General features: G+C 49.6%; 11 protein-coding genes across 11 annotated transcripts; 6 read left to right on the top strand and 5 right to left on the bottom strand.

Annotated features, from left to right (window-relative positions):
• Nucleotides 1–81: 81 nt before the first annotated feature.
• On the bottom strand, nucleotides 82–733 carry FIBRA_04309 (uncharacterized protein; the record flags this gene model as incomplete). The annotated part of the gene is made up of 5 exons (XM_012326122.1): nucleotides 82–96; nucleotides 158–230; nucleotides 297–375; nucleotides 427–553; nucleotides 608–733. 5 exons carry the CDS (start codon nucleotides 731–733, stop codon nucleotides 82–84), a joined length of 420 nt encoding a protein of 139 aa, XP_012181512.1.
• Nucleotides 734–1,455: 722 nt separating this feature from the next.
• On the top strand, nucleotides 1,456–3,504 carry FIBRA_04308 (uncharacterized protein; the record flags this gene model as incomplete). Its single annotated transcript, XM_012326121.1, has 3 exons — nucleotides 1,456–1,917; nucleotides 1,976–2,944; nucleotides 3,007–3,504. 3 exons carry the CDS (start codon nucleotides 1,456–1,458, stop codon nucleotides 3,502–3,504), a joined length of 1,929 nt encoding a protein of 642 aa, XP_012181511.1.
• An 882-nt stretch (nucleotides 3,505–4,386) lies between these two features.
• Nucleotides 4,387–7,040, top strand: FIBRA_04307 (uncharacterized protein; the record flags this gene model as incomplete). The annotated part of the gene is made up of 9 exons (XM_012326120.1): nucleotides 4,387–4,649; nucleotides 4,700–4,836; nucleotides 4,887–5,801; nucleotides 5,852–6,088; nucleotides 6,148–6,155; nucleotides 6,210–6,668; nucleotides 6,729–6,811; nucleotides 6,861–6,911; nucleotides 6,986–7,040. 9 exons carry the CDS (start codon nucleotides 4,387–4,389, stop codon nucleotides 7,038–7,040), a joined length of 2,208 nt encoding a protein of 735 aa, XP_012181510.1.
• Nucleotides 7,041–7,475: 435 nt separating this feature from the next.
• FIBRA_04306 (uncharacterized protein) lies at nucleotides 7,476–8,168 on the bottom strand (the record flags this gene model as incomplete). The annotated part of the gene is made up of 2 exons (XM_012326119.1): nucleotides 7,476–7,805; nucleotides 7,863–8,168. The coding sequence occupies 2 exons, from the start codon at nucleotides 8,166–8,168 to the stop codon at nucleotides 7,476–7,478; spliced, it is 636 nt and encodes a 211-aa protein (XP_012181509.1).
• A 1,437-nt stretch (nucleotides 8,169–9,605) lies between these two features.
• FIBRA_04305 (uncharacterized protein) lies at nucleotides 9,606–11,083 on the top strand (the record flags this gene model as incomplete). Its single annotated transcript, XM_012326118.1, has 7 exons — nucleotides 9,606–9,663; nucleotides 9,718–10,094; nucleotides 10,157–10,211; nucleotides 10,245–10,295; nucleotides 10,348–10,529; nucleotides 10,585–10,898; nucleotides 10,951–11,083. The coding sequence occupies 7 exons, from the start codon at nucleotides 9,606–9,608 to the stop codon at nucleotides 11,081–11,083; spliced, it is 1,170 nt and encodes a 389-aa protein (XP_012181508.1).
• Nucleotides 11,084–11,611: 528 nt separating this feature from the next.
• FIBRA_04304 (uncharacterized protein) lies at nucleotides 11,612–14,289 on the top strand (the record flags this gene model as incomplete). The annotated part of the gene is made up of 25 exons (XM_012326117.1): nucleotides 11,612–11,638; nucleotides 11,692–11,700; nucleotides 11,759–11,827; nucleotides 11,880–11,915; nucleotides 11,975–12,073; nucleotides 12,131–12,218; nucleotides 12,272–12,283; nucleotides 12,329–12,354; nucleotides 12,417–12,548; nucleotides 12,588–12,638; nucleotides 12,694–12,714; nucleotides 12,762–12,838; nucleotides 12,888–12,948; nucleotides 13,000–13,023; nucleotides 13,071–13,163; nucleotides 13,217–13,305; nucleotides 13,368–13,415; nucleotides 13,465–13,516; nucleotides 13,568–13,573; nucleotides 13,629–13,675; nucleotides 13,733–13,793; nucleotides 13,848–13,910; nucleotides 13,963–14,066; nucleotides 14,118–14,133; nucleotides 14,194–14,289. 25 exons carry the CDS (start codon nucleotides 11,612–11,614, stop codon nucleotides 14,287–14,289), a joined length of 1,407 nt encoding a protein of 468 aa, XP_012181507.1.
• A 729-nt stretch (nucleotides 14,290–15,018) lies between these two features.
• On the top strand, nucleotides 15,019–16,809 carry FIBRA_04303 (uncharacterized protein; the record flags this gene model as incomplete). Its single annotated transcript, XM_012326116.1, has 10 exons — nucleotides 15,019–15,183; nucleotides 15,236–15,404; nucleotides 15,463–15,499; nucleotides 15,557–15,753; nucleotides 15,799–15,941; nucleotides 16,000–16,040; nucleotides 16,091–16,231; nucleotides 16,284–16,392; nucleotides 16,495–16,546; nucleotides 16,607–16,809. 10 exons carry the CDS (start codon nucleotides 15,019–15,021, stop codon nucleotides 16,807–16,809), a joined length of 1,257 nt encoding a protein of 418 aa, XP_012181506.1.
• A 274-nt stretch (nucleotides 16,810–17,083) lies between these two features.
• On the bottom strand, nucleotides 17,084–17,977 carry FIBRA_04302 (uncharacterized protein; the record flags this gene model as incomplete). The annotated part of the gene is made up of 8 exons (XM_012326115.1): nucleotides 17,084–17,114; nucleotides 17,168–17,259; nucleotides 17,320–17,337; nucleotides 17,397–17,426; nucleotides 17,482–17,649; nucleotides 17,694–17,767; nucleotides 17,798–17,903; nucleotides 17,969–17,977. 8 exons carry the CDS (start codon nucleotides 17,975–17,977, stop codon nucleotides 17,084–17,086), a joined length of 528 nt encoding a protein of 175 aa, XP_012181505.1.
• A 442-nt stretch (nucleotides 17,978–18,419) lies between these two features.
• On the bottom strand, nucleotides 18,420–23,758 carry FIBRA_04301 (uncharacterized protein; the record flags this gene model as incomplete). Its single annotated transcript, XM_012326114.1, has 21 exons — nucleotides 18,420–18,431; nucleotides 18,483–18,904; nucleotides 20,571–20,612; nucleotides 20,668–20,733; nucleotides 20,785–20,800; nucleotides 20,855–20,947; nucleotides 21,015–21,091; nucleotides 21,145–21,256; nucleotides 21,326–22,095; nucleotides 22,161–22,182; nucleotides 22,237–22,397; nucleotides 22,477–22,557; nucleotides 22,622–22,648; nucleotides 22,710–22,716; nucleotides 22,771–22,825; nucleotides 22,898–22,905; nucleotides 22,967–23,041; nucleotides 23,095–23,126; nucleotides 23,179–23,227; nucleotides 23,309–23,316; nucleotides 23,371–23,758. 21 exons carry the CDS (start codon nucleotides 23,756–23,758, stop codon nucleotides 18,420–18,422), a joined length of 2,523 nt encoding a protein of 840 aa, XP_012181504.1.
• A 404-nt stretch (nucleotides 23,759–24,162) lies between these two features.
• On the top strand, nucleotides 24,163–24,740 carry FIBRA_04300 (uncharacterized protein; the record flags this gene model as incomplete). The annotated part of the gene is made up of 3 exons (XM_012326113.1): nucleotides 24,163–24,459; nucleotides 24,531–24,639; nucleotides 24,688–24,740. 3 exons carry the CDS (start codon nucleotides 24,163–24,165, stop codon nucleotides 24,738–24,740), a joined length of 459 nt encoding a protein of 152 aa, XP_012181503.1.
• A 418-nt stretch (nucleotides 24,741–25,158) lies between these two features.
• On the bottom strand, nucleotides 25,159–26,897 carry FIBRA_04299 (uncharacterized protein; the record flags this gene model as incomplete). Its single annotated transcript, XM_012326112.1, has 5 exons — nucleotides 25,159–25,414; nucleotides 25,465–25,588; nucleotides 25,647–26,419; nucleotides 26,473–26,747; nucleotides 26,823–26,897. The coding sequence occupies 5 exons, from the start codon at nucleotides 26,895–26,897 to the stop codon at nucleotides 25,159–25,161; spliced, it is 1,503 nt and encodes a 500-aa protein (XP_012181502.1).
• Between the last annotated feature and the right edge of the window lie 830 nt (nucleotides 26,898–27,727).

The raw sequence follows: 27,727 nt of genomic DNA, 5'->3' as shown, positions 1-27,727 counted from the left end.
CCCGGGTAAGGTTCCCGCCGTGGCTCGCGGATGTCTGCATCACGGCTAGCTGTTCAGCCTCCTTAAGCACCTCGATGCCCCTTATCCGCAAAAACTCTTCAAGCAACGCAGCGTTTCGTGAGTTGGTCTTGAATACGGCGATCATGATGTCACCAACAATAGGAACAAGCCCGACCGAGGCAGCGATAGCGTTGTTAAGAAGCATTTGACGAAGAAGCCAGCCGGGGATGCTATGAAGAAGTCGAACATTAATTTTTATCTAAGCTGAATGGTAAATGTATTACGAGATAACTCACTCGGCTTTTCTGGCTTTGCGCACAACAAGGACATAGTTCATGGTGGCATTGGCAATGTCGCCGGCCCCGGGTATAATGCCTTTGATGCCAGTAAGCCAAAGGAGGTAACGAAAATATACGCCTATCTCACCTACGATGAATGTCCAACCGAATCGCATACCACAGATGCTAAACCCTTTATCGAGGTAATGAGCCCTTCTGTTCACGGAGCGCAGAATCTTAGTGTCTCGGGGCGTTAGCCCCGGGGGAACCTCTCGCTGAAAGAGAAACTGAACAAACGAACGCATATAATACCTATGCGCTTGGCGTACCTTTCGCTTCCGTCGACGCCCGCGTTCATCCGTGTAGTCTTCATATAAAGGGTCGGCAGGTTCATACTGTTGTATGTGCTTTGCAAAGAGTTTTCTCCCGACTTTAGTGGCGACGCTGGAGGTCATGGTTGAAAGAGAGAGGCTGTGTGTGGGGTGGCCACATTTCTTGCACCGCACCTTTGTAGGCCTGTCCACTCGCCACAGGTGTGGCCAAGCTGTGGCTCCTGGTGCGTGACGTCACGCGGCTTCCATGTGCCTTGTCTTGGATTTGTGCTCCGCGCACTCCTCTTCAAAATAGCGCATAACTTCATATTTAGACACGGTGAAGCAGACAAACGACAAAAGTGCGACTTGTGCAAATGAAGAAAGATGGAACGAATAATAGCTCATTTTGTCTTCTACGAATCACGTGTGTATTCTTGTTGAATGCCCAGAAAGGGATAGCCTTCAATCAATTAGGTTCAGGCTCCGACTGTTTGTTACGTGGCATGCCGGATATGGTTTACGATACGACCTTACCTTCGACTTATCCTCCCCCGCAAAATCCCTCCTATCATCGTCTGGAATCGTGCTCCCGCGGCCTCGCTTGGAAATACGCAGCTGGGGTCTTGAAATTATAGGCGCGCCGTACTTAGCCTTCCGCACATAGCGTTGTCGGTCGCTAAGTGGGTGGAATTCCTCGTAAGTATATCTGATTCTGTCTTTTACCTCTCCATTTCTGCCAATCAGCTCGTTATGTCTTACAATCCATATGGCCTATTAGTCTATGAAACTCATGTATTGTCCCCATTTTGTTTACCTGGCGATGGCGAACACCGAAACTAAACGATAGTTATGTTTACAGATAGATGGCTGAAAATACCATTCATAGCCTCACAAGCACGTTGACGTCGACACAGTCTCTTCCGCTATCTGAGCAACATGTAGCCAGCAGTCAACCTACGAACACCGAGTCGGTGTCCCCCATTCAGCCTGTGCAGTTCCCTCATCAGGCCCCCATCGATGCAAATGCTCCTCCCGTGCCTCTCAATGGGGCTCCAAACGGAACAGCCATCGTGTTGAACCCCGATGGAACCACCACCGAGGCACCCGTCAAGCGAAGACCTGGACGTCCGAAGGGCAGTGGGAAGAAGCAGCTCGATCCCAGCGCTGAGCCAAAGGTCAAAAGGCCTGTGGGACGTCCTAGGAAAGATGGTCTGCCGGCAGGATCAGTAGGTCCGCGACGAGCGGCTCGACCGCGGAAACGTCCTCCAGGTTCGTTTGCGAGTGTGTCACAATCTGTGTCGGCATCGGCAGTATTCCCATACCCAGTACGTGTTCGATATGTGTGGTGAACTACCATTTATTGATAGGGGTATATTGGTACAGTCTCCATTCAACTTCGTCTCCAGTGAGCCAACTCAAACCCAGTGGCGTGCTTCTATGCCACCCATGGGCTCGTTATCTCGTGGTCGTCCTCCCGCTCAGCTGGCGTTTCCCATTGACCCTAGCCTTGATAGAGACAATTGGGCTGAGCTCTCGCGCACGCGCCCGGATGTCTTCTTGCAAACGCTAGTCTCTGCTCTTACTATGCCCAACCCCATTTCAGCTGGAGGACCAACCGTCGAAGAGGCTTTCAAGTCACATCTCATTTCACTGGCTCCTGCAAGCAAGAACACGCCATCAATTCCAACATTGTATTCTATCCTGAAGACGTTCTGGCTCCCATCGTCTCCTGTGTATTTTTCTTTGACGGCTTCCGCGTCGACTGCTCGTACACCGTCCGATCACCGATTCTTGTATTGGGACCCTCAGCCTCTTGTGTTTAATGGGATCGCCTGCCCTGCATGTTCTGCGCCACTGATTAACCGTGGCCGTATCAGCTCTGGCCCAATTAAAGTATATGATCTTGGGAAGCCCTTCTTCGTCATCGGCTGTGAATATGTGTGCAGGAGTCCTATATGTATCGCAGGAACATCGCCGGACGGCCGTAGGTTTGCAAGCACGGATACGTCTATTCTGCGTGCATTGCCTCCGAAGCTGAAGGACGAGTTCTCGGCGCATCTGTTGCAGGGGAATCCCGACCTTGGTAGCGGACCAGAGGTCTGGAACTGGCACGGAATGGGCGTCTCAGTTGCTCTCTGGAACATGGTCAGGGCAAGTCTGAAGGCAGGATTGAGGAAGGATGCTATCGTCGATATCATTCGGGCTATCCAATCCGGAGTTCCCGAAGACGATGCGGTACAGATAGTATCAGAGGCCGTGCCCGGAGAAGAGGAGGAAGAGGAGGAGGAGGAAGAAGAGGATGAGGAGGATGACGCGGCTCAGGTCGAAGGCAACTTACACTTTCCCAAGGATGTGAGCTGTCAGCCTCAGTGCATTTCCCATTTTATTTGCATTACTAACATAAATGGCTTTAGGCAACAGAAGAGTTTAACGAAGCTTGGAACGCTAACAGTGGCGCAGTGGGAACCGATGGTGTTGAGACCGAAGCGGGACCTAGCACCGTTGTCGGCGCGACCGAAAGTCCTGCTCATCCAGCGATCAGTCCGGACCCTAACCGACCACCACAACCGCCGCCGCAGTACGCTCAATATCAGCCGCCTTACCCCCCATACGCGTATGCCCCTTACCCATATTTTCACCCGCCCCCCATGCAGCATGACCCCAACGCTCCAAACCCCAATTTACTAAAGCGCACGTTCTCCATAGTCGATGGCTCACCCGACCAGAATCTGTCCGAGCCAATGCAGAAGCGGATTCGCCACTGCTGCAAGTGCGGCTCGAACGAGTGCAAGGGCAAGGGTGGACGAGCGTTCTGTACGAACCCGTGTCAGGATTGTGGGAAGTTCGACTGCAGGGGACGAAACAGCAAGCGTCCCGATAGGACGTGCACGGATGCTTGGCCGGCGTCGTAACTTCTAATATCGTAGGAGCGAGTTTCCCCCAGATGTACGTAAGTACCAATCACGCGCTTTGCGTGCGTTGTCTTGTAATCTTGGTATGTTGTAGCTAAATGTTCTAAATTATTTTATTTGTATGATCATGAGTAATAACACCGACATTCGATTGACTTGTGTTGGCGATTGCGTTGGTTTGCTACATGAGAAGAGATTGACAGCGGTGTTACGTGTGCTGTATACATAGCATGTAATTGCGTAGCACTCAGCGAGTGCTAAACGGGAAAATGCCACACATACGTGCTGGGACGCGCGTCCACGGATATATGCGCACAGTTGACACGGAAGTACGCTCTAGCCTGTATGACTTATATTGCACTCAGGTAACTCAGCTAGGTCACTCCCATCCCACCTCGGGGGCCAAACAGCGGCTCCGAAGATGCACACGTCCGTGTAAAATTCCGCAGTCTTGTTCAGGCTGTAGCACTGACCCGTCTGATGGATAGCTTTCAGCCGTCCACAATCATAGCACTGAGGGAAACTTACTTCAGCGTTCGCGAGCGGTCATGAATAGGACGGAAATTTCCCACTGGGTGTGGTATCTACCGATGGGCGGTGGCGACTGAATGATACTAGCAAGCGCGACATGACAGTCCTGGATATCACTCGTGCCCTCTGGACCCTGCATTAGAGCCCAGCTACGTCGCTGGATTATATTCACTGGACTTATCCGGCCCAGCGCCCGCCTGATGCGCTTTCCGAAGCATTGCTGCTCGTCATGAAGGGTTCCTATGTGCGTCGGCGAGAACTGCCCGTTATTGGCGGGGCGAAGGGCCTGCAAACTGTGGGAGGCCGCACCTCGGGGGAGGACCCGCTGCATGGAGATGGCTGAGGGTTCTCATGGTCGTGAGCCAGATGTGTGCGCCGTCAAACGTTTGTCCCTCAAGTGTCGCCGCCGCCTGGGGTAACCGCGGGGAACCCCGGTCCGCCATCGCTGATCGCCCGCGAGATTATGATAAAGCGGTCTCTCGCTCCACGCCTCAGCATCATCGCTGCCCGCTCTTCTCTTGCTTTTCCCCATCTCCCCCCACCCCACCCCCCCACAAGCGCAAAATGTCTGGCCCCGAGAGCAAGTTCCCCATCGACCTCAAGTCGTTGAAGAAGTGCGACTACCCTTGTGCGATGCCCCCACAGTACTGATCTCATAAGATAGGGTTACCCTTGACCCTTCAAACCCTAAGCTCACTCCGGAGCAGAAGGCAGCATTGTCGTATAACATCCAGCTTATGCGCGATGCCATCGTGCTCTTCACTGCTACCGGCGCCGCCAGGGGCGTCAGCGGACACACGGGTACGACGTTTGTTTTCATGTGTTCCTACTCGGACTCATAGCATTTTTAGGTGGTGCTTACGACACCGTTCCTGAGGTTTGCTTGCTACTCTCCTTGTTTAACCACTCGGATAAGTACGTTCCCATTCTTTTCGACGAGGCTGGTGAGTATTTCCGACTATATGCGCTCCGATTCGCGTTTGATCGTGATCGCGAAGGTCACCGCGTCGCGACGCAATATTTGCTCTCTGCAATTGACGGACACATCCCGGCTGAGCACCTTCTGCACTACCGTGAGGCAAATTCTAAGTTGCCTGGTCACCCCGAGCTCGGCCTGACACCCGGAGTTAAATTCTCCTCTGGCCGTCTTGGTCACGTCTGGCCATGGGTCAACGGTATCGCTCTCGCCAACCGTGACAAGACCGTCTTCATGTTGGGCTCTGATGGCTCGCAGCAAGAGGGTAACGATGCCGAAGCGGCGCGACTCGCTGTAGCACAGGGGCTGAACGTGAAGCTGCTCATTGATGACAACGACGTCACGATCGCTGGTCACCCATCCCAGTACTTGAAAGGCTATGATCTCGCCAAGACGCTTTCCGGCCACGGACTGAAAGTCTTTACTGTTCAGGGTGAGGATTTAGATGCTTTGTGGTCGGCGTTGTGCGATATCATCGTATATGATGGACCCGCCGCCGTTGTCTGCAAGCGTTTGATGGCACCTGGCGTGGCCGATATTGAAGGCAGCACGCACGGGCACGATGTCATTCCGATCAAGGCCGCGGTCAATTACCTCAAGTCCCGTGGCCACCCCGAGACAATGGCGACGGATATCTTATACAATATCAAGCCTCACTCAATCCCGTACCTCTATATTGGTTCCACAAAAGAAGTTGGCGCGAATCGTGTTGTTTTTGGTCAAGCGGTCAACTTGGTACTTGACAAGCTTTCCAAGGAGGAAGCTGCGAAGAAAGTTATGGTTATTGACAGTGAGTTTGATCTGTTTGAGTGGAGATTTCAAGCTGATTGATGATCATAGGTGATCTCGAGGGTTCAACCGGTTTGAAAGTTATTCACGAGAAGCACCCGGAGGTCTTCGTTCCGTCCGGTATCATGGAGCGCGGCAACTTCAGCGCTGCGGCTGGATTCGGATTCGACGAGAACAAGTTCGGTGTCTTTTCCACGTTCTCTGCATTTTTGGAAATGGTTATCTCCGAGATTACTATGGCGCGCCTTAATAACTGCAACGTCCTTTGCCACTTCTCGCATTCCGGAGGTAAGGCGTTCAAATCCAAAATTTTGACAGAACGTTAGCTAATATGACTGCTTGTATAGTTGACGAGGTCAGTTGGCTTTATAACCTGCGACTAAAGAATATTACTCATATTACAGCGTAGATGGCGGATAACACATGTCACTTCGGTGTGAACTCGTTGTTTGCTGACAACGGTCTCGCGGATACGCACTCGTGGCTGTACTTCCCTGCCGATGCTGCCCAGATGATCGCTGTCATCCAGCGGGTATTTTTTGAGCGTGGTCTACGGTTCGTTTTCTCAACCCGTTCGAAAGTGCCATATATGCTCCGTGAGGACGGCAAGACACGGGTCTTTGACGACGAATACAAATTCGTCCCAGGCAAGGATGAGGTAATCGCTGAGGGAACCGCTGGCTACGTTGTGTCATATGGTGAGATGCTGTATCGCGCTTGGGATGCCGTCCTCCGGTGCAGACAGGAGGGCTTGAACGTTGGTCTGATCAACAAGCCAACATTGAACGTTGTGGACGAAGAAATGATCAAGAAGATTGGTTCAAGTCCCTTTGTGCTCGTTGTGGAGTCCTTAAACCAGAAGACTGGGGTGCGTGAGAACTGAGTGTGTACATCAGGTTCTTCTGACGTTCACTTCATATTGCTGCAGCTTGGCTCCAAATTCGGTACTTGGCTGCTTGAGCGTCAGTTGACACCGCGGTATGGTTACATGGGAACAAATAAAGAGGGCAAGTATGCTTATAAAGATACTTTCTTTTTCGTACTAATGCATGTCACTCAGGTTGCGGCGGACTTACCGAGCAGATCCCTCATCAGGGTCTGGATCCTCAGGGTACGTCATCCCATTCAGCTCAATAGATAGAAACTTATCTGCTACTTTTAGCAATTATCCTCAAGATTCATCAGCTATCACAGTAGATTCCTGCAAGCTAAGCTCGGTGCGAGGTGCGAGTCGTTGTAAGAGAGCAGTCCTAAGCATAAACAAAATCGTGTTGTTTGTAATTGATAGAACATGTCTAGCTAGACATGTACAAAATTTGTGAATCGAAATTTGAAATTACAAGTACGCCATTTCGATGTCGAAGCATTTAGCCTAGCAGAGACTGTCAGTGTTCTCTATATTATGATAGTGTCATACGAGCCGGAAAATGATTTACGGTATCACCGGTGGACGATCGTGACAATGTAGCGTACAAGTAAGTTGCAGAGCGAAGAGAATAACGTTATGTCTAAAACAAAGATATAAAGCAGTGGACACGATATCTAGCTATCCAGAAATACTGAATGGCCACCGCCAGTGCTGAGAAATGCACACAAAGCTGTGGCAAAATGACGCATGCTGCTACTGTGACCGAAGGAATGGCATCGATTTCGTCAAATATCGGCTGAATGACGCCTATGTCCACCTACTTTTGCGCGGTCGTCCTCGCCTGCGAGGGATACCACGGCCAAGTCCGACAGAGCCCTGACTGGACAACTTGAACTCTATCGCTTCGTGCTTGACTTTCTCGAATTCTGCTGCCATGAGATTGTACACATTTCGGAGATTGAGCGTGTTGATCGTTACGCGAGGATCAATGACATCTTCGCGGGGTATTGGCTTGTCATGCAGCTCAGACAACGAATCACCTAATCCCGTGAGGTTCCAATAAATAATAGGTCCGTTTCTGGGACCCAGTGTCATGTCTCTGTACATGACCAGGCCTCTAGTCAAATCATGAGATGACTGAAAGGAATTCTGAGGTCAACGCGAGCGTATCATCCCTGACGGCGGTCACTTTACCTTGCTATCATGACCATCTGGATATCTGTTTCCTCGCATGATCACAGAATTCGCCAGCTGAAGCATGCGCACTGTCACATTTGTCAGTCCAGCAATAGGTCTTAAGGGTACTATAGCCCAGTCGTCCGTGCCAGACTTGTTAAACTGCCACCGACCGAACGCGATAGCATCCTGCAAAGTTGCCAGTTCCTCGGAGGGGGGTTGAGGAATAACTCCCAGAAAGATGTCTTCTTCAGAGAATACAGGAGCATAGATCTGAAGCGGGTGCATGTCTGTCTCGAGAGGATTCAAGGGGGATGAGACCATTGGAAGGAATAACAAGAGGGGAACCGAAAGCACGAGTTGCCACATCGCAAGATCAGGCTATTTATACAGGAGAGAGGTGGAGCTGGACCACAATGCAGAATCAAAGCGGACGGTCATCGCGCCACACTATCACTGCATTGTTCAAACCTTCTACCCATGCGTGGCTAAATCAGGGGGATGAATTCAAATCTTTGTATTTCAGTCGTCAAACAACACCGTCACCAACAAATGAAACTTTAATTAGCGCCATTCAATGGTCCGCCACACCTACTTACTATAATTCCATTTGGCAAAATCCTGACCAAGCTATCTCATATTGTACAGCCACAATACTGCTTGTCGGGCCACTTGAGAAACAGGAGTGAGCAGCAAACCATTCGATAGTGATTTGTTCTATTTAAGAGTCCACTCGCCTTGTAAACGGGGGAAGCAGGATTCTCTGAGTTCTGTCTAAGTGCTGTGAGTGGCTCAACAGCCTGAGGTCATATTGCCGTGACTGTCGACTGGGAAGTGAATTATCATATCAGGTCGGTGACATCAGCCCTGGCTCTTGTCATCTCTTACATTGTCGCGTAATTAGCTGACCGATCATAATCCGTAGCGATGGAGGCCGCACCTGAATATATACAGCGGGATTGGACAAGTATCCATCGAATGTCTAGTCATTTTGAGTAAATGAATCGATACGCACGCCACGTAAATTGGCACAACTTGGCAGCGCACTGAGTGGGGTTTTTGACATATGGGACGCACTGCGATAGCATCCATTTTCGAAAATTCAGATTAAGTCTTGTTGATTGCTTATGTGGAGGCTTCCATGACCACAACATCGATGACCTTGAAACCAACAATGTGTCACATGCATAAATGTTAGCTTTCCAGTAGATGGCCTACGATTTGGACCGTGAGTGACCAGTGACTCGGAATTAGCAGTGACTGCTGTGAGAGGACATGAATTTGTGGCTGGCGTTCAAGCCTTGATTGTTGGTATTTGTGGTCGATATTTGCAACGCCGCGGCGATTGTCGAGTTCAAATCCGGCCCGAGGCTGCCGCCGACGCAACAATATATAATACTCACCAGAGGCCTTGAAGCTATCAAACTGCCCCCACCGTCGAGACCACATGGTTATGTGGTAGCGCGGGGTTTGTTGTACACGATGGGTACTCAACTAGTCTTCAATCAATTGCTATTGTTCTCTGTGTGTTCCAGTACGGTCTATCCTCGTTTCGGCACGAACAATAGGAAATTATATGTAATAGCGCTTTTGCTGCCATCATTTGTACACCTCGCTGGATGAATCTGAATAAAGAAGACAGCTTGCATATTGGTGCGTCTATCTCTTGTCATCTACCTACGCCTCCTTGAATCTGAGCCTGGTGCTCGTTTTGCTTGCTAGTCTAAAATCTCCTAAGAGTATCATATCTTCCACTCCACAATGCTGCTACCATTAACAGTCGGCGCAATTTTAGTACTTCAAGTTATGGCCCATGCTTGTAGGTCATCTTTGAGTGAATTACTGTACACTTTTATCTGATGGCTGTCTATAGCTATCTGGCATCCGAGCATGTGGGGTTTTAATGTTACAATGCAGACCTTTCCGTATGACAACCGTCCTGTGGCGCCTCTTATAAATTATACTTTCGATCAATGGTGGTTTCACGGTCACCTCGATTATCCTCCGAACGACGGAGATTTTTTCGAACTTCCCGCTGGAAAGCCGGTTACTGCCCAGATCGCTTGCGACAAGGGCGCCACAACCTACTTTGCATCCGACCCTGGGGGAAACATTCAAAGTGGGGACAACGTCTGTCCTGGATCGCCAATATCGGAATTCCATACCACAGGGATCGACGACGTTAAGGGCTGCGGATTGGCCGTAACATACAAGTCCAACGTAACGGACGTGAAGCCTGACGATTTCACTGTATTCACAGTCAATCAAACATGCGTCTGGACTCGATTCACTGATTTCCATGTCCCGGCCAGGATGCCTCCTTGCCCGGAAGGGGGCTGCATCTGTGCCTTCTTTTGGATACATTCTGTAAGTCAGCTCACTCACGTTGACGTGTCTTAGCCAGATATCATGAACTGATTACCATGAAGCCCGATAGTGGCAGTGAACAAAGTGAGTACTCACGCATCGATGCAGTACCTCTGCTAACGATATATATGGCAAGACTATATGAACGGGTTCCGATGTAACGTCTCTGGGTCTACGTCTACCGTCTCTTTGGCTGCACCCCAAGTAGCTCGTCGCTGTGGTGCCGACCCTGCGAACGGCAGGCCAGAAGCTAGTCCTGGAAATTGCACATATGGAGCGAAGCAGCCATTATACTGGTTTCAGGCAGAAGGAAACAATGTTCGTAACCCATGGATTCTATACGTCTCAGCCTTCTAATACATGGCCTGCTTAGATGTTTGAGGGCACATATTCACCTCCATTTTATAATGACTTGTATAACTTCTTGGACGGTGCGCAGGAAGACATTTTCGAAGATTCTTACCCTAATGGAATTCCACCACCGAGCCCGAACTCCACGGTTGTCCCGGTCGCGAATCTGGCAGGGGTCGCCTCGACGTCTACACCACTCCCGCTTAGTGTAACTGGCCCTCCTGTGTCATTTTCCACCATTTCCGGATCTCCATCTTCATCTCCAATCGTGGCATCTCCGCAGCCGAGTCCTACATTGGCCAGAGAACCGATAAGTAGCACATTGAATCCCATGTGGTACGTTTCTCCCAAAGTTTCCTTTTCTGTCTCATTCTTATTTCTTCTACAGTGAAATTCAGTCTCTTCACCGCCGTTCGTTGCGCCGCAGGTCGACCTGGACTGGTTTCGAACGGGCTGCATCGGTTGTCCGCCGTGACACACTATCGCTTCAAGACCGCAATAGACTATGGAATCTTTTCTGACATAATCTGTATATTCTCTATATTTTCTATAGATGTGTAGAATGCTTTGCCTATATCGGTGTGTCGAGTAGTAGCATTGTAGATCCGGCAATGTAGCGACTTGTATGTCTCCACGAGCTGCGCATTTGTTTGATAGGATTAGTGACGTAAGGATTTTGTAGCAAAGTAAGTGATTTGGATTTATGTACCACATGCTAAGTAGTAGTGGTGTGGTGTGCCAGTGGCTTATTTCAATACTTATTTAGACCCGTTACAATTGGTCTTGTACCTCTGCCGGTCTCGTTTAGTATCCAGATATGTATATTCCCAGTATCTGTGCATGCGACGCATATCCTCCCTTTCCAGAAGTTGCTACGTTGAGTCAACGTTCGCCGTAGCTAAATTCACGCATCGTGCCTCGCCTCACGGCTTATAAGATGGCGGCAATTGCCGAACCTCGCGTCCGCACCACACGTTCTGTCTTCTGAAGCTGGTCGTGTCCTGACTCCTTTCCGCATACTTCCTCCCTTGTATACCCCCCTTCACGAAATGCCACGAGAGATCATTAATGTTCAGGTAAGTGGCGCGTGATAACGCGGTATTTGAACTAACTCCTATGACGTTTAAAGGCAGGCCAGGTTAGACAGTTATTTGAGCTGCTCGCACCACGAGCAAAATCTTATATTGGACTATTAGGCTGGGAATCAGGTCGGAGAGAGCTTTTGGAGCATGCTCTTGGCTGAGCATGGCTTGGATGACGATGGTGTATGCGATATTCTCTTAGAATGCAGTTTACGCACTGATGATTGCGCAATAGTTCTATAAAGGAGACGACCCACTACAGCTTCCTATGGTATGCGTGTTGCATCTCGTACCTGTTTTGACTGCCTTATCACGAATCTGTATGCTTAGGTGGACGTCTTCTTCACGGAAGTCGAGCAAGCAAATGGACCGAGCAAATATGTTCCGCGTAGTGTCCAGATCGATTTGGAAGAGGGTGTATGCTCGCACGTGAATATGCTCTTTTCGTGCGCTCTCGCCGTGATTTTCTGATCACAGAAATGTTAGATACGCTCGGGGAAGATGGGTAGTTTGTTCCGGCCCGACACGTTTATCACTGGCGACAGTGGCGCTGGGAACAACTGGGCTAAAGGCTGTGAGTAATTGTAGGGCCTCTGCGTCGGGACTACGACTGACCCCGGGAATCAGTTTACACCGAAGGTGAGTTTTTCAGAGGTTTAGGAGATATTAGTTGATCAGGCGTAGGCGCGGAACTTGTGGATTCGATTTTGGTACGCTTTCATGCAGCTGCTATCTCGTTGCTTTCCTCATACTACTATGTATGTGCTTCTAGGATATCGTTCGTCGGCAGGCCGAGTCTTGCGATGCTCTACAAGGATTCCAGATGATCCACTCCCTGGGCGGAGGCACCGGTGCTGGATTAGGCTCGCTCCTCCTATCTAAATTCCGAGAAGTTGTGTTTGCTGTTTGCCCACTGGTTTGCCCCCTGATGTGAATACTGTAGGAATATCCTGATAGGATGGTTTCTACTTTCTCTATCCTTCCGTCTCCTAAAGTGGGCTTTTGATGTTGCTTTCGCCGATGAGTTACTGACTAGTAATAAAACGAAGGTGTCAGAAACTGTTGTTGAGGTGCGTATCACACTAGCTTGAATGTCCTTGGCCTGACCGGTAGGTAGCCATACAATGCCCTACTATCCATCCATCAATTGGTTGAAAATAGCGATCTGACTATGTGCATTGATAACGAGGCATTGTACGTGTTTTAACGTCATGAGCATGATTGATTTGCTGATTATTAATAGATACGATATCACCGTCCGGACGTTGAAAGTCAAAGCGCCCGCCTTTTCTGATCTCAATGTGGTGCGTCGAAGCCCTTGCCGGGATTCATCTCTTAATGTTGATAATACACAGCTGGTTTCACAAGTGATGTGTGGAGTCAGTACTAGCTTGCGGTTCCCTGGGCAACTGAATGGGTGATACAGAAGGGCCCTTCCTATGGTTATCGTGGGACTGACGAAAGACATTCTCCCAGTGACCTTCGGAAGCTTGGATTGAATCTAGTTCCATTTCCTCGGGTAGGGATGTTTCACGTTTTGTTTTCGACAGTGGTCTTAGGTTCTTCATGCAGCTGCATTTCCTCATGCCGAGCTATGCTCCTTTTTACGACCCTACTGCGAAAGCATTCGTTCGCCTCAGTGTCTCAGATCTGACATCTGCGTGGGTCTAGCTTTCTTAGGAGATGACATGCTTTACTCACTGCTAATAAATACATCGGCTAGACTATTTGATCGGAGGAGTCTGCTTGTTGCCTGTGACCCTCGATTTGGGTAGGTGTCGCCATTATAAGTTAGGTGCTTTACTCATGCACTACTACAGTCGGTACCTTACAGCAGCGACAATTTTCCGAGGGAAGGTATCTTCCCAAGAGGTTAGTGTTCTTCCTTTGCTAGGTTTTTCCGAAATCTGACATATTAAATAGGCAGAAGTATGTACTTTCGGTAATGTCATCATTGTCATCATTGCCCATACTCAGCATCTAGCATTCGGTTGGAGAGTTACAGAGGAAGAACTCAAACCAATTTGTCGAGTATGCCTCCTTTAAACAGCCAGCTCAACAATGATCCCATCTCACCTTTCTTCCTAGATGGATTCCGGATAATGTCTCAGTAGGCTTGTGCTCAGTACCACCAGTCGGCCAGACTCAGGTAAGCTGTCGCAATGAATATTACTTGTACAAAACAGCCTATGATTGGGGATAGTCAGCAACGTGTCTTGCGAATTCGACCGCAGTCCAGGAGGTCTTCCAGCGTACTTTGACACAGGTAAACTTCATAGCAATTTATATCTGTCATGTTTGTTAACATGTTTAATCAGTTTGCTGTGATGTTCAAGCGCCAAGCCTTCCTTCACTGGTATACAGGAGAAGGAATGGATCAGATGGAGTTCTCTGAAGCTGAGAGTAATGCGCATGACCTGATGTAAGTTCAGGTTTTTGCTTCCTGAATATATTCATTGATCGTTTCAACTAGATCCGAATATCAGCAGGTGATGCTTTGTGAATGGTATTCCTACGTCGTATGACTGATTGAAACTATCTAAACCCAGTATCAAGAGGCAACTCTTGAGGCCGATGATCAAGAAGAATACGAATACGAGGACGGGGGAATCGGGCATACTGGTGAGGATGATGTGGTCGAATAATGCATCCTATCGGCGAATGGTTCGAGTCTGGCCTGTCTATCTATCAGTATTTTTCTCTATTGCCCGTCGGCGAGATCTACTGATTGCATTTGTCTACGATACTAATGACTTTCTGTCGTGCCACTCCGTAATCGATCGCTTTATACAGCGCGAGTCCTAGCTTGCAGTGCATCCCGTGCAGTGGAGCTCCGTCACTCCGAATCCCTAAGCAGACGCTCAACTGGTCATGTTCACAGTCTTGACGTACTGACCGCAGTTTATATAGTAGTCGCATCATTCCCCAGTGGTCTCGATCGTTCGTAAAGGCGTCTTCAAAATAGAAGCAACCGTACTGCTAATCCATAAGTAACTCCGAGATTTCCCCGTCTCACGACCAGCAGTAGGTAAGCGACACTCCCATTCACCAAAATATTGCTAGACGTGGGTGTCAGAGTCTTGTTATTCACCTGCGTGCGAGCCTCCTGCGACTCCAGCGCTGACAAGCAGTGGAGAAACCATTGCTCAGCACTCCAGCTACAATGCATGTGTGATCACCAGCAGAATCAATATTGTCACTTCCACTTGCTGTTTCGACGTACCTTGTGATCTTACAACGAGTACGGATGGCGGTCCGTACCAATTTTGCGGCCCCTGAGACGCTAGCGAAGGTGTGCCCCCAGGTATAAAAGATCCCAGGAGGACCACGATAGTTGTGACCCCAGTAGTCAACTCACCCTACCTCCATTCAACATGTCGAAGCCGGATCTTGGTCCTTGCCCTCCTCGTTTTGTCGAAATCAAGAAGGACATTGCTGCTTCCCATCCTAACTTTCAGGAGCGTATCACAAAAGCCTGGAATGAGCTCCTCGTAGAGCTCGAGCAGGTCACGGCAGAGATTACTGACCAAGGAACGGAGGTAAGTATCTCTCTAGTTGACACTTTGCTTGCTCCTGAGGTTATTCATTCAGTATGTTCCTCAAGTCACATTCTCGGAATTGGCAAACCTTGGTCCGGAGCGCGTTGAAGAAATCCGTCGCAAGGGGAGTGTGGTCGTCCGCGACGTCGTCGATGATGCAGAAGCATCTTCTTGGAAAGACTGGTTGCAGGAATATGTTTCCACGAACCCTGGCATTGACGGTCCGTGCATATTGAAGTACAATTGTATGTCTGCAGTGATTGATTACTTGTTCTATAGGTTTCCCTGTAGAAGATAAACAGTTCTTCCAGCTGTAGTACGTGCCATAAGTCTACGTTGCAACCGCTGCAATAATTTTATTAACATTATGCAGCTGGACGAAGTCACAGGTCCGCGCTCGTGGACATCCGAATGTCCTAGCGGTAACAAGCTGGCTCAATAACATGTATCACGTGAAATCTGGCGCTAAGATAGAGAACGTCGACCTGTCGACCCCTCTTATCTACGCAGACCGGTTCCGTATTCGTCACCCCGGTGTGCAGTGGGACGCTCATCCCCCCCATGTTGATGGTAAGTGGCCTTCCTTTCAGTAACAATACTCACAGCCTCGAGTAGGTGGTGGAATTGAGCGATGGGAGGACCCCACGTTCCGCAAATGTTTCGCAGACCTTCTCAATGGTAATTGGCGTGACCATGACCCCTACGATCTCGAGAACCGTATCAATGCTAGGAGTTCGATGTATGGTCGTGCTGGACAGGTAATCGCCCTTTCGATATTCCTACAAGCTATCATTCAAGTGGTTTTTATCTCAATAGGCTACAGTGTTCAGGACTTACCAAGGCTGGCTTGCTGTTAGGTACATACATTGCTCTATCGCAGCTTTCGTCCATTTAAAATATCCAACAGCGAGACAGCCCCTCGCGAAGGCACACTTCAGGTGTTCCCTAGCGTATACCTGTCGAATGCCTACACGATCCTCCGCCCATTCTTCCGTCAAATCCCGGGCACAGAGAATGCTCTCGACGCGAAGAACTGGGAATATGGCACGTAGTAATAAGTAAGCAGAACGCCTCGTTGGCTGACATGTAAGGTCATGCAGATATCTCATCGCCCGATTTCCCCGGTGTTTACTCTACCGGGACTGGGTTCCGAGGGCCCTGGCCAAACACCAAGACGCACCCACACATGAAGCTCGAAAAAACTATGGTGTCGGTCCCCAAAGTTTACCCCGGAGATATGGTTTTTTGGCACTGCGTTAGTTCTGTCTCACCTTGACAACGTACGCCAGACCTAATATTTCACGTTAACAGGACGTTGTCCACGCTGTCGAGAAGGAGCACACGGGCACTGGCGACTCGGCCGGTAAGTATTATTTGCTAACCTTGTGACCATATGTTGACGGTGCAACTCGTGACCATCCAGTAATGTATATTCCGGCCGTTCCTTTCACCCCTCAGAACGCTGCCTACGTTGCCAGACAGAAAGAGAACTTCGTCAAGGGAATTGCGCCTCCCGACTTCCCGGCCACCAATGGTGAAGGCAGCTATGCTGGTGTCGGCAGGCCAGAAGACATTGAGAGCCCTATAGGCAAGAGGGCGATGGGTTTTGCAATCGAAGTCGCTTAAATACGAGCATGACGAACATGTACGGATAAGATGCTCCGGTTCGTTGGGGTCTGACCGATATATTTGTATGATAGCGTCACCATTATGCCAAGTCATCTGCTACCGTAACCGAGGCGTTGAAATTTGAGACGGTCGGAACTTTGACATACTGTCAAATTTCAATCACACGACCATGTATTCTAGCAATATGCGCTAGTGTTATCATTCGCGGACTCTCGTAGGAGCTCTTGGGAGTATATTTACAATTGCATAAGAAAACAGGCCGCCTGGGATATCACCACTTCAAATAAGGTAAGAATTTCCCACTTGCAATTTGATGTCAGTGCAACACCCTCCAACTGATTCGAATGTGACATACTCAAACGTGAGGATCACTCGGTCACCTTTGGGATCAGGCTTGCGTTCAATGTTCACCTTGCAATCGATCATGGACATGATACCGTCTCCGAACTAAATTTGCGTGGATGTCAGAACATGCGTACGTATCTAGAACGGAAGCACTAGACATACTTTCTCGTGTATAATCGCCTGGGAGCAGTCAGATAAAGATAGATCAGATTTTTGTACGTTCCGCGGAATCAGCCTACCTTGATAGCATTCCCGTAAACCATTACGCCCTATAGAATGCATCAGATACAAGTGGTGTAGCTATTCGGATCCTGAATTGCCTACCTCGTACAATCGATAAAGTACAGGGTCTGTGGGAGGCATAGGGCCAAGTCCACGGCGCGGCCACCACTCTGCACCGATGTCGGCTTTCACGCTCTCCGCCGGGATGTTGAGGAACTGTGCCAGGGAAGCGAGTTCATCCGCCGAGAGTTTCGCCTGCGGCATAATTCCCTATTGGATGACCATGCAGACGTGGATATCAGGTCGATGCGTACCTGACCGTAAAACATTGCCGCGACCCAGACCTCGTCGCGACCGATGGCTTTAGCGATATCCTCGAAGGTAACTCCTAGTAACGGAAAAATCTATCGGCACACACGAGCATCCTTAAAGTACCCGAACGCGCCTTTCTTGGCCTTTGCTTCAAACAGAGTTGCGCAGATCGGGGGGAGGTCGGCGAAAGGCTCGCTCGTAGCATTGACTTTCTATATATCACGCACAAATGCGTTATAAATCGCCTAAACAGAGATGATGGAATAGCAGAGCTCACCAGGGACATGCTTGCAGATAGACAAATGACCAGCGGGGTACGAGAGGGGGAAAGTTGTTGAGCTATGCAAGAGGACTGGCCGTTCTTATGAAGTCTCACTCCGTTTCATCACAAGAGCATACACGTGATAGGAGACGGAACGGGTAGAAAACCTCCGAGCTCAAGTGGAAGAACTCGCGACCTGAGCTTCTGAAGTGGACTAATGTGTGGGAGGAAGCACGGCTGCAAACTGAAAGCGGCAAAACGACTAGCTGAGATCAGAACAGCTCAACCCGATTCTATCCGCAAGAAGTTCTGTATTCAGGCGGGCGGTCGAGACAACGCAACCACCCCGTAATCTTCCTTACTTCAAATTGTACAACCGCCCAGTTCAAATTTCCTTGGAGGGTCGCGGTGGGCTTTCTAAAATCTTTCAGTATCAAGATTCATTCACATATCACAGGACATGGTGCTACGTGTCATGCTGTAGGTCATTCGTCAAAAGGGAACCCGGTGCGATGGCGCGACTTCATACCTTGGACATAACTATAATTTGAGAACTGGGCGCCTCTAAGATCTCGTACGGTCTCCGGGCGTTCTCCAAACTTCCTTTGTCGCATTCATCAATTCGTACAGCTGACCGAGTTGCTCTGTTGACATCTATGGGGGAGGAGTAAGGCTGAGAAAGCGGTCTTCTGCGACGATCCCCAGTATGACAGACCTTCTCTAACACTGTAGGATCCAGCTTCTTGCCGCTGAAGTGCTCGGTGTCCGCGCCGGATGGCAACTCGTCGAGGTACACCTTCCATTGGGAGAGGAATCCAATTACATGCACCTTGTTGGTGACATCCTTGTGACGGCGAAACTCTAAGACACAATTCACAGAAGCCCAAGTGTGGTAAGGCAAGCGATGTACAGAATGAAATGCGTCCGAACCTGCTTTCACATAGTCATCGCCTAATGAGCGCATCTCATGCGGAAGTGAGCGGTGGGCACGTAGAATTCTCCGATATAAACTGTTCCGGGAATATCCTCAGAAGATTGGGGTTCGGGAGGCAAAAGCGTGACGGGCCCTTACGGTATTGGAGGTAGTAGAGCTGCGCTGGCTTCTCGGAGGTTCAAGGGTCTTTTCGAGACGGACTCAGCAAGGCGTATGATGGTTTGATGCATCTCGTTCACCGCAAAACGGAATTAGGTCAGGGACATATACTCTGAGAGCCCTAAGTTCAGCGTTAGAGTGAAAGTATGAATAGTCGAGTGTGCAGCACGCTGAGATTGCCAGCTACCCGCCCAAGAAGATACAAAGTAATGTCGGTAAGGAAGACACCCGGCAGGATTATATGCTTGGATGACGACGAACGAATGCTGAATTCGTTATGTACGGTTGCGAGTAAGACAGTGAAGTCGCCGTCGGCGCCGGGTCCTGTAGACGCTCGTGAATAGGTTCCCATTCTTGGACGCGACCGGGCTCTCAGCTTCGTCGACCTCAGACGTGGACCAGGTGTGTACTCTCCGTCGTTCTGTCGTAAATTAAGAAGTGCTCATTTTATCTTACCATATAGCCATAGATATGGTGCTACCACATAACCTGTGCTCGCACGTCCAAAATGCGTTCCGTGCGCGACACCGAAGCATAGCCGTCTCGCACACAACTCAGAATCTCGCCATCCTGTCCATTCTCCTCCGCGCAGGCTTTCTCATGTCGGTCACGCGTGGAACTGCAGAAGAACCTTCGCCTACTGCATTTCTCCAGGCCGGGGATGCCCAGCGCCGCATATGGGCAAATCTCAAATACCGTGATGACAGACCAGTTCTAAACGATATGGAACTCATCAGCAGACCAAGCAAACCTGTCTTCATGGACGTGAGCGAGATTCAAAGGTTGTGCTCGGGTCGAAGGGCGCAGACGATCAAGCCGTTGCGAATGGGTGAGATCGCTGTGGTGCGGACAAAAAGCTCGGAGCACGAATGGTTGGAAGCGCGGGAGGCGTTGCAACTTAACTTGGGCGGGGAGGTTATTTGTAGAGCGCGATGATGTTTCGCGCATATACTTGTGGCCATTCCTATCTGCCTCGAGGACAGAGCCACACCCGCTAACATAGAATTTTCACATATCGAGCACTAATATATGACCTAGTAAAGATATCTATAGCGAGTTTTAGTTCATAGCGCCGCCTGTCAGACCATTCGAGCCCTCGGACCAGCATGTTGGCTACGTGCCCAAGGCATCACAGGCTTAGTTTCTACTAAGCAACCTTTAGAGAACAATCTTGAGAGCGTAATGAGGAAGGCCGTTCTATCACAAGTCTGGTGTTGTGGCAATCGGGCGAAATAATACGGCTTGTGGAATGCATTTTACTATACACGTCTACATCTATCGATACATCAATGAAAATGTGATACAGTATTCTCTAATATGCCATGCGAAGGTATAAGGGATATCAAGTCCGTGTGATGAACTACTCGAAAAGTTGACCAGCAAGACATCGCCTGCCATCGGGCCGAGAGTCGCTACGCGGGTACCAGTGTATCGACACACACCGCGAGATTGCTTGAGAAGCTGGATCCTGTGTTTGGATATGAATCAACTGAAACATTCGGTGCCAGCCGTTTGCATATATACCTGGGTAATACCAGAAGGTAACAGCAATGACGAGATAAAGACCTACAGTCGATGTCAGCTCAAACAACGTAAGAGGACAACTGTGCGATGCACTCACACATGAGGATGACACCCTCAAGCCAGTTTGATTTGCCGTCGGCAACAACGTAGCCCATTATGTGCACTAATCGTTAAGAGATGAGTTTGTACGAGGATTGAACCGAGAAGTGCCTACCAGAAACGTAGAGCACCTAGGGATATGTGGGTTAAACTCACGTATGCCATGTAAATGTGAATCCTCGCACCACAGTCTCAAAAGGGTCGAACAGCAAGGCGAGGGGCTTATTGAGTATCCAACCCAATATCACCATAAATGGGATGACAAAAAGCGCGGTTTGCTATCCAGGTGGGACAAGAATGAGAGCTTGAGATGCCGCATCTCACATACTAACTACGATAACTTACGATGGTAGAGCCCACTGCGACGCTGATACTCAACGTCAGCTGGTCCTTTACTGAAACGTTCACAGCAGTGACACATTCTGAAGCTGGTCGTCAAGCCAAGTGGATATGTTCCTATGACTTAGAAACGTACCGGCGATAGAGCTGACAATAGGCAATAAAATGAGTCCGATCCATTCTTTGCTGAGCGTCGGAGAGAGGCTGTCCATTGAGTCTACGAGCCATTCCGCATCAACGGTCACAAGCTATTGTCACAATCGGTTACAGGGTTAGCATGGATATTCTGCCAAGGAGACATGCTTCCGGCAGCTCACCACCGTGACAACAGTGAGCAGGATGAGGATCATGGTCCAACTCATCTCAGGCACCTCTTCTCCGTGCTTCCCTGTCGGAGTATCTGACTCGTCTGCCCCATTCGCGTTGTGTGCTCCTCCTCTGCAAACTTCCATGACATCTACTTGGATCCCCCCATTTCCCTTGAGTTTCCTATCCTTGGCTTTGGACCGGTGTACGTAGTCCCCGCGCTCCGTAAAGTAGGCAGAAACCACATCGCTGACAGGTGACGCCCGGCCACTTTCTGCTAAAGTTCTTCTATCTTCCAAATCCTCCGAAGAAGTCGATCCATCACTGAAGGAACCTCTGCCACTACGACCGCGCTCTCGTTCCTTCTCACGCACCAGTCGCACGGTTGGATCACAACGTGCGGGCATCCCAAATTCGCTCATATTGAGGGTCACCTGAGATGTAGTACCAAATGGCGACAATAGATAGGCCTTCCTCTCAGCCTGGGCTGCAGAGACGCCCATATTGTCAATTGGTGAATCCAGAGTTGTCTCTGGCGCTTCCTCCACAGGGCTAGCTTTGTCCATTCCATGCCGGGCCGCTCCAGCGAACGATTGCTTTGACTGTACGGACCGGAAAGAGGTAGGCTGGGAATGTGAGCGCCCCGTGTTACTCTTCCGCCGTACACGTCCAGTGACAGAGCGCATGGAGGCTGTTACAGGAAGCTTGTCGCTGGGCTTCGAATTGTCCTTGTAAAGATGTGTATGGGACCAGAGTTGAAACAGCAGGTACGAGACGTAAACTTCAGTGGTGAACGGAGACAGCTACTGAGTTCTTGAACATGTCATGAACCAACAAAAGACGCACTGAATATAAGAAGAAACGACACCTAGACAAGACATGCATCAATGATTGGCATGCTTGGAATGGATGAGATGCTCACGCTGTGGCTCATCTTCAACAGATCTCGTTTCTGCTGGTCGAGAGTCGTCCCTGCCTCCATCGCATCCTCAGAATTGTACGACAACGCAAAGTGATACGCAGCTGGAAGACAGACGGCGCCGACACTGATACTCAGCAATGAAGAATGAATCTGCGTTGCAGCTGTATTTTGTCGGGTTAGGATTGGGATTCAGATTCAGATTCAGAAACCACTTGTCAGTATTATATCCACCATACCAACGCGCGACAGACCCACTCGAATCAAAATCCTGCTGAGAGAATTTGAGCCCGCCCGCAAAAAAGCACATGCCGAGAATGAGCACTATAAATGTATGGACATGAAAATTGATCCGTATTTTTCCGCGCGGATAGGTAGTATAACGCACACATTTTGCTTAGAATTGAGCCGATCACTGATGAAAATAATACGGCATTGTCAGCAACAACAAACTCAAGGTATCATCAGAGACTTACAAGAGGACTGCACCACTCGAAGTTCACATTTTCGGAGAGCGATAATCTGTAGAAGACATACGTTTATATTGACAGAGCAGATGGGGAAGACACTGACCGCGACAACCAGCTCCACTCTGTGCACCAAATGTAAGTGTGAGTATAGAAATCAGACTGTCCCTTATTGAAGTAATCTTAGATAAACTCACATGTTGCTCTGCAAAAGTGCAAGGGTCAGGATCAGAAAAGCATTGAAACTAGTAGTGTGGGAATCGTACAAAGCTAGCGTTTAGTAGACCTGTCTTCGAGCCGCCGATACGATGTGAAAGTACACTTATGGCGAGGTCATGTAACTGCAAGACATCATGAATGTGTGAGCTTTATCAATTAGTAAAACCTTACCTACCTTCACTAGCGGTATCATAGCTAGCATACAAGCTATAGTACCACCATGTCAGTAACTCATAGACTCACGACAAAATAGTCCTACATGTAAATATCAACGTATCGGAGTTTGTAGTTGCTAGTTTTAGAATCCACTGTTTACATAGCATTAATCAGCTTGTACAGAGCTATGAGTAGAATATACGCGCCGTTATCGGTATAAGTAAGAGGAATACGTTCAGCCCTGTAAATTGAGTTTGTCATTATGAAGGTCTCCATCCAAAAAGAAAGCCGTTACATGAACCGAAAAATATGTACTGCCAGCCTTGCCAAAGCTTCATGTGCTTCTTCTTGACTTGGCCACCGCCGTCGTTACCTGGAACGCCAAGCTCATTCATCTCGGAATCAGGCGCCTTCTCGCTTGATCGCCAGCCCCAAGACATCAGTTTCTCACTCAGGCTAACTCGCTTTTGCTCATTAGGCTCGTTGCGAGGCACAAGCTCCGTCGTTGACGAATATGACCCGACTGATGTTGCGGATAGCTGTGATGTACTGCGAGTCATGATTGGCAAAGGGATCGCACGGAGATGTTCAGGATATAGCCGCTGGGAAGGATGAGGCAATGTGCGACCGTGATGGTGCGACGTAAAATTTTCCGCAGTAGAGGGAAGAGGGGATAACAGCATGTTTGTGGTATCGATGAGTAGTATGTTGCTAGGTCGTAATTTTGAACGAGTGTGAAGGCCACCAGTGGCCAAGGGCAGGTCGCCAAGCGCAAGCCCAGAGTGATAGGTATTATATAAAATCACGACAAGAAGAAGGAGAGAATGGGTTAAAGGGAAAGACGCAACGTGGGCTTCGGGGACGTTACAACATGACAGCGGGCTTGCAGCTTCGATCCAAGAGAGCTGCCTTTCCTGGCCATGTCGCCCAACACCAAGCTAATTTGGGAACGCCGACGAGCCAATGTCACAGTCGTCACGTTATACACGCGCTATGGTCACACTATTACGGTCGCGTCACCACACTTTCCGAGCAAACCCGTCGCGCTCCATCACCATAGTCTGCTGTCGTTCACGCACCCAAAATCATGCTCTCAGCTGCCATCCGTTCAGCAAGCATCGCTGCCCGTCGTTCCCTCAGAACATCTCCCGTTGCACTCCGCGCCCTTTCTACCACGTCTGTCCGTCTTTCTGGCGGTGAAGGTCCCCATATCATTGGCCCTGGTGCAAAGGCCGGAGAAGTCCCTTCTGACGATATTCAGGCGACTGGTCTCGAGCGTGTGCAGGTGCTTGGTGAAAAGGAGGGTGTTGAGGTATTCGATCTCAAGCCGCTGGATTCGAGCAGAATTGGCACGCTCGCCGACCCTGTGAAAGTGCCCTCATTCGTATGTCGCAGTCCCTTTACTTTGCAATTTTCATGGCTCATATCTATGTGTTTCCTCCGTTATAACTGTAGGAGCACACGCGTATCATTGGTTGCACTGGTAGCCCTGCAGAGTCTCATGAGCTCCTGTGGATGAACCTCACAAATCAGAAGAACAGGCGCTGCCCCGAGTGCGGCTCTGGTGAGTATCACACTATCATCGGTTCTACCCAAACTAACTATTCTGCAGTTTACGCTCTTGACTATCAGGGCGAGGAGAATCTTGCCCTGCACAGCCATTAGAATTCTCTCTGTAACATGTGGTACAGGCAATTAAATTCTAATTCTATAGATTTCGCAGCTGTTACTATGTCCTATGGTGTAAAGGGTTTGTCGTCGTGGCTATTCACTTTCGACGCGCGCTCAGGATGAGCATGGCTAGGGCGAGGCGTAGGCTAGACTCGCTTGAAATTGTCTCCAGATTCCAGATTTTGTTCAAAGTCAGCTCGCTCATTGTCAAACGAGGGTCCGACGACCTGGTCCGTGATGTTCCGCCTTTCAGAATAGGAAGCAATAACAACAAAAGAATTGTGCGAACGACTGACACCTGTTATGAATACAGTACTTACGAGCATATCGAGAGCGGCAGGAGATGCAACTATATAAACTAAAGGAAAGACTACTGACATCTGAATTCTGCACACTTGCAGTCAAAAGTGTATCATTCTAAGTATTCTGCTTGCCGTTGCTCGCGCGCCTTCGACCTAGCAGTCTCCCAGCGATCCAGCTCCTCCTTGAGCTTCTGCACGCGTACGACATTCACGGGATGAGTTGAGCTCACCCAGCGGTGTTGCAATGTTTCGTCGTGTTTTGCTTCTGCATAGGCAGGCGAGCACTCCGCCGTTTGTGGGGTTTCCTGCCGGCCCTCCCAGAATTGCAGTGCGTGGTGAGGGTCAAAGCCAGCATGGGCAAGTAATCTACACAGCTTATGATAAACAGTAAAATCACTAGATAACGAAGGGCAAACCTCGCAGATACGATGTCAGCTTCAATTTCCTGCGCCTGACTTGTACAGTATTCGGTTAATTTTGCAAACTCCCCAGAACTGGCCTTGCCTACTCCCGCAAGGGCGTCGTTAATGAACGGCCCAACTATGTCGATCACGTCAATACGAAAGAGCCTGCATCATCAATTCAGATTGCAACGTACAAAGCATGGTGAAAGGGAACAGTAGCGTGCGCACGACGTCCGTCACGATAGACATGATGCCGGGCCATATTATCGAACCAGATGATAGCGTCTCGATGTGGTGCGTGAGTAGTAAATGAGCAAGTTCGTGCGCGAGCAGTATCGCCAATTCCGAAGTTTGCTCTTCAGTTGGAGTCGGATGTGGAGGCACACGCGTGCCTAGCGTGAACAGGCCACCGAAAAGGCCCGAGAACCACGACGTCCGTGCCGGGGGAGGTGCTCCCGAGGATGTAGGATGCTTCGACAGAATGTCGTCTAGAAAGCCCGAAAACACGACGACGCCGCCAGCCCCGTCAGGTCCAAATCCGTACGAGAACGCATTAGATGAATCAGGCTGATCGACGACAAGTAACGAGTACGGTGGTCCCGGGATGACATGGGGTGCAGAAGGCACTGTACGCGAAGATGCGGCCTCTGCAAATCGACGGAAGTAATCCGATGCACGAGGACGCGGGCGAAGGGGATAGTCTGCGGGTGGTGGGCGCTCAATACCGAAAGAATCAGGATCCATCCAGTCTGGGAGTAATTCCTTCTCATTTTGCAGTACCGGAATCACGGCCTCCAGCTGCCGCAATGTGTCCTGCACCCACCCAAATCGCCAGTCACCTGGATCAAGCAGTTTTGGCGGGCCATTCTGCGACAGGATTTCTCCAACAGCTATATACCACCCTGGACCTGCCAACTGGGCAGAAATATCCTCTTCTTCTTCGGGGGAGAGAAGAATTAGTCTCCACCTTATCAAAAGAGACTCAGCCGATGGGAAACTAGAGTGCTGCGGGCTGCGTACCTGCCTGTCAGAGGTGTCCTCTCCAAGCTCGCCAGGATAGTCAACCAGAATAAAACAACTGGCGTGAAGAGCAGTACATGAAACAGGATAGTGCTCTGTCGAACTCGTTTCGATAACGTAGCCCTTTTCTCGTCAAGATTGGTATGTCCGTTACTCATTTTGTGGTCGATCCTTTGCAGTATCTTCCGCCCCTTCAGATTCTTAAGAAATACGACCGGGATGAATGTCAGCGCTATCCTGGAAACAGTTCCTGCAACTTGAATGGCGCTTGACGTCTGCAGACAACATAGATATCCCGAGGGGATATACGTTCAGCCACTTGACATGCAAGAGCCCACCAATTTGCATACCTTTAAAAACGAGAGCAGAATAGGGATGTATGGTCCCTTCTGCGTAGGAGTGCTGTGAAATTCCCTTGCACTCATCGCAACCAAAGGGGACACAGGCCGAATGTCAAGGAGAGTTCGTCTCGCCGTCCTAACCGTTAGGAGTACATGAGATGCCTTGCTGCCTGCTGTCGCGACGGCTGTGCGAGAATAACGAATGGTGCGGAATACATATCCTTGACGAATGAGGCGAAGTGGATAGGAGGTGCCGAGCAGTGACCACAACATAGTACATTGTTCTGAGACGAGCCCTCGTGCACGAGCTCTGCTGTACTAGTCACCGTATGTGACTCCTCGGGCGATCACCGCCAAATCACGGTCCCGTTCACTGTAAGCGCCGGCTTAGGCGTCCTTTCGGCATCCCTCTTGGTGTCTCACACCTTCTGCGCAGATACAAAGTTATCGGGAGCGTACGGGAGTCTTCGACAAATTATCCGTCCTTCGCCTACGACAGCGGCCTGGCGGCGTGTCGCACACGATTTCTCAACGTCTCATGGCACTCGAGCAAAGAAATATAAGTTGCGGGGATCACCGTTGAGCCTGGCGAACGAGTCGTAACATAATGACTACATCATACCTACATGGGACCATCAAGATCGCGCTGGTAAATTGGCACTGCCACTTATTATGATATACCGGATATCCTCAGCCACAGGCAATCAGCTCCAAGCCTCAAATCCACACTAAATGAGGGCTCAATCTCAGGTTGATCCATGTCATACGATTTGTCATTCTCAGAAAGATCAGCTGCACTACAAGGATCACAATATTCTGTGAGGAATCAACATCATGACATGACCGAATACGATGCGAACAGCACTGCTCCTGGAGTTGGCAGAACAGTTGGCACTGGTTGGGCCTCTCGGCGG

The sequence above is a fragment of the Fibroporia radiculosa genome, assembly GCF_000313525.1.
Source record: "Fibroporia radiculosa TFFH 294 genomic supercontigs, scaffold2787, whole genome shotgun sequence".
Lineage (NCBI taxonomy): Eukaryota > Fungi > Basidiomycota > Agaricomycetes > Polyporales > Fibroporiaceae > Fibroporia > Fibroporia radiculosa.
The sequence above is the reverse complement of the archived record's forward strand: the minus strand, read 5'-3'. Positions and strand labels throughout refer to the sequence as shown.